Here is a 10,932-nt window from a genome sequence, read left to right on the forward strand (position 1 = left end):
CACCACTTTTACCTCAAAGAAAAAAGAGAAGTGCCCCATCTGTTTATGTTGTGGTTACTGTCATCAATGCATAAACCTGTATAAACTCCTTTACTTACTCCAGATGGAACTTTTTGTTATGCATTTCTACAATTTATATATATATATATATATATATATATATATATATATATATATATATATATATAAAAAGTTAGCCTACATCATGTATTGAATGTGAAATCTAATTGTGTAAATTAAAGTTGTCATGGACTGAAAAGTATCATAAACCACCAGAAATGTAGTGAAGAAGTTGTGTGAATGAATTCTTCTAACCCTTTTTTTTTTCTTTCTTTTTTTTAACGAGACCCGTTGTTGGGGAATTGTTGGATCTAGTTTCTCTCTGTCAATAACGTATAATTAATGTGAAGTGTTTCATCCCTGGTGTTATCATGACGGACTCGCACTTTGCGCCTTTTCTGTTGTGACGCCAGTGCGCATGACGCACTGAGGCGTCCAGTCTGTGACCCTCCTGCAGCGACTGACTGATACAGTTGATGGTTTGAGGTGGTATGGTTCTGGTTAGTGATGTAAGAGGGGTGTAATGGCACAGCCCTCAGTCTCCACCAATGGAAACATGGGCCGGGTTCGACACCCATTTTCGGGGATCTTGCTATAAAACCGGGTTAATTCATCCCGCACAGTTCATTTGATGTAATTAACCTGTGCTGCTACTTTTGGAGAAAGCTGAATTTACAATGAGGTAAGTAAATAACTTTCATCTCATGTTCTGATGTGAGATCACTATTGTTTTTTTTATTTGAATGACTGATTTATAGAATAATTAAGTTGTACAATAATGTCAGATTTTGCATGATTATAAAACTTAATCTTACATTTATTTAGAAAAACAGAAATGCATTAGGCCCATATGAGTTTCACTGTGCAGGATTGTGATGGCCTTCATACATTATATTAAATTATGAGCATCTGCGTTTCATCTTTGTTTATCCATGTTTGGAGATTAAATCTTTGTCGGTTCATTTCCACCGTTAATTTTGCAGCATAATGAAAATGATCACATGACCTGAGAATATAAGGACTCACTCCGCTAATATTTGCAGAGTTTATGATGCTGATCACTGTGTGCTCTTTGTGTCACAGAGAAGGACAGAAAATGTATACACAAGTTAATACATAAACAAATTTGATTTATAAAAATCAATGCAGGGTGATTATATCATTAATGATCAAGGATTTTCTCTCTCTTTTTTTTTTTTTTTAAGATTTCCAGAATATATCTGAATCATTTTTTTCCCTTTTAAAAAAAAAAAATCTTTGCTGTGGAAAAAAAAGGAAAAAGGTTTTTTTTTTTTTTTTTTTTTGCATCAGTGTAAACAAAGAGACATTTTCCCATTCTCTTAAAGGAAGGTAATGAAGCATCTTAATATGTAAAGTAGTAACTAATGTCTATCAAAGTAATGCAATGGAGAAAAAATATTAAAGGTGCATAACATGGAATATTACATGTGTAAATGTTGAGTTTTGAGTAAATGTGCTTCCTGCTCACACACTCTGTCAATCATCCTCATCAGTTCCAGGATGGAAAACAAGTCTTACTTGGTGCAGATGAATGGGAATGGAGTCCACGGCAAAACCACACTCAATGGCAAAACCCTGAATGGGTCTGGAGTCAATGGGAAAGGAATGAACGGGAATGGCATCCACCATGTCAACGTGAATGGCAGCTTGTATCCAGCCAAAGCCAAGAGCCGCAGGCAGCGATGGGAAGTGAAGCCCTCAGAGATGGCCATCAATACACTCAACCCCATCAGGGCCATTGTGGATGGCATGAAGATCACCCCCAACCCAGAAAAACCAATGATCGCACTTTCCATAGGTGAGAGGGTTTGTGGAAACATCTGGAGAAACCTCTTTGTTGTAGCTTCACTTAACATGTTCAGTAAGACGACAGTGAGATAGTTCCAATTACACAATATTACTAATACTGTCTGGTAAAGACACAGAGTTTTTTACGCCAAGATTTTTTAAAATTAACTAGTCTCCAGAGGGGATGTTGACTTTTAGCTTTTTGACACTGCTGACTGATTTCTTACCACCACGTCTGTTCCCCAGGCGACCCTACTGTGTTTGGAAACTTGCCTACAGATGATGCTGTGCTTCAGGCAATGAAAGATGCTATAGATTCACAAAAGTACAACGGCTACGCTCCTTCTGTTGGTGAGTTGCACTGAATGACTAGATGCAACACAATGCACCAAAATAGTGTGACAATTCTTGTGAGATGAAGAAACCAGTGTTTATTATGAAATGATGAGTGGTACAGTGTAGTACACCAGGTGAGGTTTAGAACAAACAAGATGAACATCTGGGTGAACATCATCTTTGTTTCCTGGACCCTGAGTGCAGATATAGTTTATAGATTCGGTAGATTAAATGCTACATTAGCCACTTCATCATAATGAAATATTTAGTGCTCAGAAATAGTTTGATGTCTGACAGTAACACAGGCTACTTCTGGCTCATGTTTGCCAGTTTTAAACAACTGGTGATGTTACAGTTTGATTCTTCACTGCCTGTATGTCTGATGTTTCTCTTTGTGTTGTAATCAGGTTATCTGAAGAGCCGACAGGCAGTGGCCAACTTCTACAGCTGCCCAGAGGCTCCACTAGAGGCAGAGGTACCTCATAGCTTCACTCACACACTTTTTCATTCATGTTCTCTGACCCTCACTACTCTGCAGAACTTTAAATACAATAGCTACATAATGCTTTTAATTGGATTGTAATACATGTGATGTTATTCAGGTCAGAGACGAGACGCAGCATGATGTTATCAGCTGTATAGAAGGACATTAATTCTGTGTCTGTGCTCTTTCAGGATGTGATTTTGACCAGTGGCTGCAGCCAGGCCATTGACCTGGCTATCAGTGTCCTGTGTAACCCAGGGGACAACATCCTGGTCCCATGCCCAGGCTTCTCCTTATATAAGACTCTGGCTGTCTCCATGGGCATCAACGTCAAACTCTACAACCTGCTGGTAAGTGAGAGGAGGGGACAATCCCTGCTCCTACTAAAGCATGTTCATTACTTTCACTTGATGAGAAGATAATAGACAAAACAACAAACTGTTTCAAATTCACATGGAAGTGGAACACTTGGAAGTCTGTGGTCAGTCTGACGCTCTAACAGAGATACACCCTAGTGGCCGTAAAGAGGAACTGCAGCCACAAATAAAGTTCCTTTTTTGATTCTGAACATCACACTCTGATGTGACTATTTTAAACATTTGACTCATTTCTTGAGGTGAATTAAAAAAAGCTGAGAGTAGCCAAACCAGTAGATTCTCTTTGCGCCATTTCAAGAGCTACACAAGAATTTCTAATTTGTGTAATTTATGAACCCCATAAAACAGGAGCCTCATGAGGCCCAAAGGACATTTTCACTGTACGCAGCTTTCAGTCACCATCTTGAAACAGTATCCAGTTGCATACACCAAAAATGTTATTAGTCTTCCTGCCACTTTGGTGTTTTGTTTTGCCGTTGGCTATGGATTTTATAAGGAGACACTGTTATAGCCACATTTTAAACATATTCTCTTGGCTCTGGTCAGCTTTTGCAAATATAGAAATTCTTTTTGTTGTACACTACATTGTGTAGATTGTGTTTATTGTGTAAAATAATCTCAAATTGTCAACGTCATGAATGTACTGTAATTGAAGAGCTCTTTCACATAAAATAACAACTTCTTATATAAGTATATCCCTGGCATCACATTAGATTTCACATTTTCTCTCTCTCTCCTTTGTTGAAAAAGCTGTGAGCAGTTAGTGGTCCAGCGTGACAACTCTACAGAGTGGAAACAGATCTCAGACTGATAATCACAACCTTTAAAAAAAATACACTGCAGAAGGAAACCAAACTAGGTGGCAATCAATGCCTTAATGAAATATACTGAATCAGTACATTGGTTGTACATCAGTCAACACATCTCTGTTTAACAATTTAGGTGACGAGAGGTCAGTAGAAACAAAAAAACAGACATCATAGAGGAGACGTGGGAATCAGGCCACTGGGAGGAGCATGTGGGCCTGATGCATGGCAGAAAAGAAACAGGAAGGACACTTAAGGACAGTGAAATAAACAGTTGTTGGCATCAGTATAAAGAATTTAGGACATTGTACACAGGGACTATAGAGCAGCAGTGGCTCCATTTTCTAAGTCTTTGGACGTTTGTTAAAAATCCTTTTTATTAAAGTGTAAGTGTGACCAAGTGGTTCGGTCAGTGGTGGGTGCTGGCCGTGTTTGTCACCTCTGAACATCATCAGGGTGTATTACCATGCACAGTGAAGTGTCTGACGTCATCCTGACATGCATGTGTGACTTACAGCCAGAGAAGTCATGGGAGATCGACCTGCAGCACATGGAGAGCCTGATTGACGAGAGGACATCCTGTTTGATTATTACCAATCCATCCAACCCATGTGGCTCCGTCTTCACCAAGGAGCACCTACAGAAGATCCTCAAAGGTGAGCCGCTAGTCGATAGAGCTGAAACTTCTCAAAAGTCTTTCATTGTCCATGGAAGCAAACACAGCCTGGACATAACTGACTTAAGTTGATTCTTGTTTTCTCAGTGGCCTCCAGACACTGTGTTCCCATTCTGGCTGATGAGATCTACACTGATATGGTGAGTAAAAATTCACACCAACACAAGTCACATTTCATTACAAGTTGCCAGGTGTGTTTGGCCCTGTATAACACCAGCGAGGCACATTCTTCAGCACATTGCCAGCAGAGGTTGCGTTGCATTTGGTGGTATTTGCCCTGGCTCTGGATGGCGAGGGCACAACCCCACATCAGCACAGGAGGGATTAGAGCCCATGTGCCGTGAATGAGGCCTGGGAGCAGCAACCAGTAAGGTCGCCCAGTTCTAATATAATGATGATTTTGTCAAATGATGGTTCATTTGAAATGCAGATTCAGAGGTGTAGCTCTGCCCACAGTGCAACTTTATTCTTATTTTAGATACCAACGGGTTTTATGTCCCCAGATGTTGACATGTCTGTCCCAGATGTCTCTCTTAGGGATGCACAGAACAGATCAGCGCTGGTACGAACCTTACGCCAATGCTCCATGTGGGGAATCACATGTAATAGCGACTTTTATCATGTTTAAAACTCTGAAATGAGGTACAGGACTGTTATTGCCACAGGAGCAACAACAAATGTGTGGCTGTGTGAAAGCTCTTTTTATTTCACTACACTGATTTTGAGTCAATGGAAGCATATTTACAACATCTTAAAGCAAATTAACATACACTATGTTTGCACTTTTATTATATATCCTTCCTCTGTACACAAAGAACATGCAGTTTCCCCAGCAGTCTTACCATAGAGAAATGAATCAAAGGATAACACAGACATGGTTTCTGACTGTAGATATCACTGATGATTAGTCTGAAAATGACCAAACTGAAGAGCAGAAAATAACATCGTCAGCACATTCAGTCCAAATCTGTGCCATCTGTTTTTTCAGCCTTGAAAAGTTTGTACTGATCAAAGTTTAGTTGAAGGTCATGTACACAGATATACACACACCCACACACACACACACACACACATGCGCGTGTGTGTATGAGCTCACAATGAATGGAGATCAGGTCAGAGTTGAATTGTCTTGTTCAGTAGTTTTCCACTTCAGTTCCATACTGATAAGGTGGCTCAAAAGAGAACTAACGTAAAAAACAAAAAAAAACAAACAAACACACAAATACAATATACCATAGAATAAGTACAAGGGTTCAACCATCTCTGCTCGGTACAGGGAGGCTGTAGCTACAGAGTGCTCACAGAGGAAACCCTCACTCACACAAACAACGTAAGCCAGTAACTCCACTGGTCTGACCTCGTTCTGACCACACTCACTGATAGTGACATAAGAACAAGGTCAGGAGGTAAAAATGACCTGATGGACGTCAAACTGTAGGTTCAGACAGCTGCTGCAGGAAGTCACATAAGGTCTTTGGGTGGAAGACCTTACGTGACTTCCAGCACCAACTAATCAGCACATATAGACTCATGTCAACAATTCAGTCCCATCAAAGATTAGTAATGTGGCAGACTGAGAGCCCTGAGAGCCTTATTTACAGTCACACTTTGAAGCTGTTAGTGCTTAAATACAACATTTCATTTCCTCATTGACCCATTTGGTGACTGCAGTAGCTGTCGTGTTTACATAAAAAATTATAGAAGTGGACGGTTTCTGATGGTAATACTGACAGTAAATGAAAACAACAACGACAATAATAATGATAATTAAAGCAGAAGTAAGCGATATTTTTGTGTTAATATAAGTCTTAAATAGTTATATCTTCCGACAGCAATCACTTACATAGAGTGTTTGGACCGAAACACGGGTCTGTCATTCACTCTGCTCTGCTCTGAGCCGAGGAGAAAGCTTTTCTCGTATCCTACAAGTTTTATTCAATGAGGAGAGAGAATGGCATGAAGGGCTGTGTGTGCAGCCAAGGGATGCGCCTGAATGTGGTGACGTAGGGACGAGGACCAATAGAGCCATGACGAGGGCGGGGGCTGCTAACTCCATCGGCTGACAAGACGTTATTGTGCGTTCAAGGCAACCCGTAACTCGTGTTTTTCCGACCTGTGAAGGAACTGGTACGAGTTCACGGGTCGAAAGTTACGAGTGGCCGTTATAGTGCACTTTCACAGGTAAAACAGGTCGGAAAAACACGAGTGGGTTGCCTGGAACGCTACAAAGTCGTAAGTTGTGACTTGAAGCTGTATTTTACAGTTTCAAAAGCCTGCCTGGAACGCAGCATTAGCCAAAACAACCGGATTGCTTACTTCTGCTTTAATAATACACTTTTGCTTCTGCTTCTCCTGAAGTACATACAGTGTGGTTGATAATAAGAAGCAGAAAAGCAGAGATGTACATATCTTCATAGACTCTCCTATTGAAGAATAAAGCATACAGATCAAGGAAAACAGGAAAAACACTCCACAATTATCATTGGCCAGTTTGCTGTCTTGAAAGCTTTAATCCAGGATGTGAAAATATTCCTACTTGCAGCATTTGTGAGAATATCATTCATTAAGGGGTTTACCTTGATTATAGTCTGCACATTTCCCCTGCAGTTACATCTCAAACCTCTTCCTCACATTTACTTGTTGTTGTTTCTTCTCACTGTTTATTCACTTTAAGAGTTTCTGGAAACCTGATGTTGATGTTGTTGCTGGAGACACACAAGTCCTGCTGTGAGGTGTGTGTGTGTGATCATGTGTCATGGGGAGTTTTCAGGCTGCTGTGCCACAGACAGAGGCATTTGATACAAGTGTCCTAAACTCTGATCTTGTCCCTTACTTCTCAGTGTCTGCCAAGCGGAGTAAAATGTAATATAAGCAGCAGAAGCGTGTGAGGAAACTTTGTCTCAGCCACCATTAATAAAATGCGGCTTTTCATCTGCTGCACAAAGGCAGATGCATTTTGAACGCTTGCATCTGCGCTTTTGTAATTTGTTTGTTGCAGCTATTGTCAATGGAAAAATTTGGAGTCGGGGTCGTTGGGTGCATCCAGAAAACCCCACCCCCACCACTACCACCACCATCTGACCATTTTGCACTGAACACAAGCAGACCAGAATGACTTTGCAGTTTTTTGGTTGCATGTGTTTGCAATTAAGGCCAATGTCAGGTTCTGGAGCAGCAGGAAAGAGGGGAGGAGTGGGGGGGGGTGGGGGCTGGGGAGCTGCGTCGGGGGGTGTGGTGGTGAGGTCTTGCGTTTATGACTATGGCGATTCGAGGGGCCAGGATGTCTGTGCACGGCACTAGCCAATCAAGGCCGAGACAGTGGGGCCGTCTCCTCCATTAGACCCCGGCAGTAGGTTTTTATCACACTGTCTGGAGGAAAAGTGTGTGAGCTGTAAAGACAATCTATTGGTTCAGCTATACTTTAACTTTCGCACTCCCCTGACCTGTCTGTGCTGATCGTGATGTTGATGTGATCTCGCCCGCTTTGCGTGTTAGGTGAGCTCACAACTACAAGCCAAAAATTGCCCTAAATTAGAGAACTATTTCAAATGCACTGTTATGTCATTCCCAGCGGTCGGACCAATGGGATGCGGGGCGGCTCCCCGCTCAATGTCAAAGATACTGTAATGAGAAGCAGCTCTCTGTGGGTGGAGCCTAGATCACTGTGGTTACTGTGGTTCTGTCCATTCTTTTAAAAAGCCCTAGAAGACTTTTGTTCAAACAGGCTTTTAGTTAGATCAGGGTTTTTTAATGTCTGTCTGCTCTTATGTCAAGCATATCATATCCATGACTTTCACATTTTCATGAGACTATGAGTCTTGTTCAAGCGCACTAACTTCATGGCAACCCATACCTACTGTATACATGATTTTGCCATCTGAAGGTATTTGATTTTATTCCTGTTCTTGTCTTCAGGTTTTCCCAGGCTGCAGTTGTCCTTCCATGGCGTCTCTCAGCAGTGATGTTCCCATCCTTTCCTGCGGTGGCTTGGCTAAACGCTGGCTGGTTCCTGGTTGGAGGCTGGGATGGATCCAGATCCATGACAGGAATGAGATATTTGGATCCGAGGTACATATATACACTGTATGTGTGTATACTTTGATTGTAGGATACTGTTACCGTGAACTAACTGACACGTACGTGTCTGCAGATTCGACAGGGGCTGGTGAAACTGAGCCAACGGATCCTGGGAGCATGTACCATTGTCCAGGGAGCGCTGGAGGGAATCCTCAACAACACAAGTCAAAGCTTTTACAACAACACTATCAGCTTCCTAAAGGTAAAGATGAAGACAGTGAATTAAAATATATACATTGTATCTTCTTTTTGATTATGATCCTTGTTTGTATAATTAAACCAGGATCAGTATCATAAGATCATAAGATTAACAGCTCAACATATTATTACTGTGAAACTATTGTCTTGTGCAGCTTTAAAGCTACAGATGACCTGATTTCTGCCTGGTCAAAGGAAAAACAATCATTTATTTCTTATCATCTCTGCCAGAAACATTATACTTTTTATTCTGAAATGCAATGATGCACCACACTCATGTGTAATATGTTTTTTCCTCCCTCAGTCCAACTCAGAGATTTGTTACAATGAGCTGTCCACTGTCGCTGGCCTGAACCCCGTCATGCCCTCAGGAGCCATGTACCTCATGGTCAGTACCAGAAGTCTGTGAGGGTCATTTTGGACATAGACACTCATGCATTTATTTTATTATGTTATTTTATTATGATGAAGCAGTAAAACATCAGTTTACAAGATAATCACTGTAGTGAATGAACCATGTGTGTGTATTTTATGTGTCTGATGTGTCATTCAGATTATTTTCTACTCTGCTCTTTTCTTTCTGTCATTGTACATTATTTAATTGAGTAAACTTTTTTGTTTTCTGTGTGTGCATCTTTGTCCAGGTGGGAATCGACATGGACCACTTTCCAGATTTTAAGAATGATGTGGACTTCACTGAACGGCTGGTGACTGAGCAGTCGGTCTTCTGTCTGCCTGCCTCGGTGAGACACCATCACTTTTTCTATCACTGTATCGTTCATCCATTTGTCCCTACATGTGTCTATTGCATCATTGCTTTAGTACCTACTGTAAGAGTATCCATATTCTGTCCTCTCCCAGGCATTTGAGTATCCCGACTTCTTCCGCATTGTGGTGACGGTGCCGGAGGAGATGATGGTGGAGGCTTGTGCTCGTATCAGGGAGTTTTGCCAGTGCCACTATCGGCCCCGCAGCCGCGACAGCAACGATCTGGACCAGTGAAGGAGCTGAGTTAGACCTGGAGTCTAACAGTGTGGCGACCTAGGCCTAAAGACTGGATCAACTGTCCCCTGCTCACATACATTCATAAGCCAAAACAAATTATGTCCAACACACTGTCCCTCACATGCCACCAAAAAATAGGACCTCTTATAGTAATGTGTTGTTAGCAGCGGATCAGACCTATGCTGCGTTCAGGGGCTGCTTTGATGGGGGGGTGTTGTTTCTAGCGGCAAGTCTCGAGCATGGAAAGGTTCATGTGTTCATATGTGAATCACACACAGCACCCTGACCCCTGACCTTGACATGCACCGCTGATGCGAGATTATCACTGTGTGGTCATAATGTCTTGGCTCATTAGTGTATACTGAACTGGAATCAGCTTGGGGGTTTTATTCCACCATAATCCACCATATTATGAGGTTATAGTCACACAAATCTGTGTAAATATTGTCATCACTGTGGCACCAAAAAGCCTCTAGGCAGTGTGTCTGATGGTCCATTCATGGTGTAATTTTTCATGCGAGCCATATGAAATGAGTAGACCCAATATTTATATTTTATACAGGCAACTTGTGTTAACCTTGTGTATTTATATAATTTGTGTACGGCTATTGTATGACTGTGTGATACAGCCTCTTCAATATCAACTGCAGGATCAAATGAACACACCAGTTGGCTTCTTTGATATTTGATACTTCACGCCTGTTCTTTATTTTCTCATCCACAATTAGAGGCAGTATATATGTACGTATGTATGCATATATATAGTTACAGTATCAATTTTTTATAACTATTATGTATTGATTATCCTCTGTATTCTTTGCTTGTGGTAGAAAATGACTCGGTGCAATGTATTAATTAGACTGCATGGGCAAGCTCTTTGTCAGGACCCTCTCTTTACATTTGTATGTTAATTGTGTCATATTGAAAGGCATATAAATATATTTTTACAGACACAAAATTGTATGTAGTTGTTTTGTTGATAATAACCTAATAAAGAACGTGTTGATATGACTGGTATTGATTGATGTGAGAGAAGGTCTGGTCTCAATTTGTTGTTGGGTTCTTGTATTGCCTGTGTTGCTGTATGTGCTATATACTGTAAAT

The 10,932-nt window shown here is 41.1% G+C and overlaps 1 protein-coding gene across 1 annotated transcript; it reads left to right on the forward strand.

Annotated features, from left to right (window-relative positions):
* The first annotated feature begins 558 nt into the window (after positions 1 to 558).
* tat (tyrosine aminotransferase) lies at positions 559 to 10,712 on the forward strand. The gene is made up of 12 exons (XM_085778329.1): positions 559 to 742; positions 1,575 to 1,879; positions 2,116 to 2,220; positions 2,613 to 2,680; positions 2,881 to 3,039; positions 4,390 to 4,528; positions 4,636 to 4,688; positions 8,464 to 8,616; positions 8,699 to 8,827; positions 9,128 to 9,211; positions 9,468 to 9,566; positions 9,685 to 10,712. Exons 1-12 carry the CDS (start codon positions 738 to 740, stop codon positions 9,823 to 9,825), a joined length of 1,440 nt encoding a protein of 479 aa, XP_085634455.1. The 5' UTR covers positions 559 to 737; the 3' UTR covers positions 9,826 to 10,712.
* Positions 10,713 to 10,932: the final 220 nt, after the last annotated feature.

Source organism: Trachurus japonicus, chromosome 6, assembly GCF_045865225.1.
Source record: "Trachurus japonicus isolate A0001 chromosome 6, Traja_1.0".
In the NCBI taxonomy this organism is placed as follows: Eukaryota; Metazoa; Chordata; class Actinopteri; order Carangiformes; family Carangidae; genus Trachurus; species Trachurus japonicus.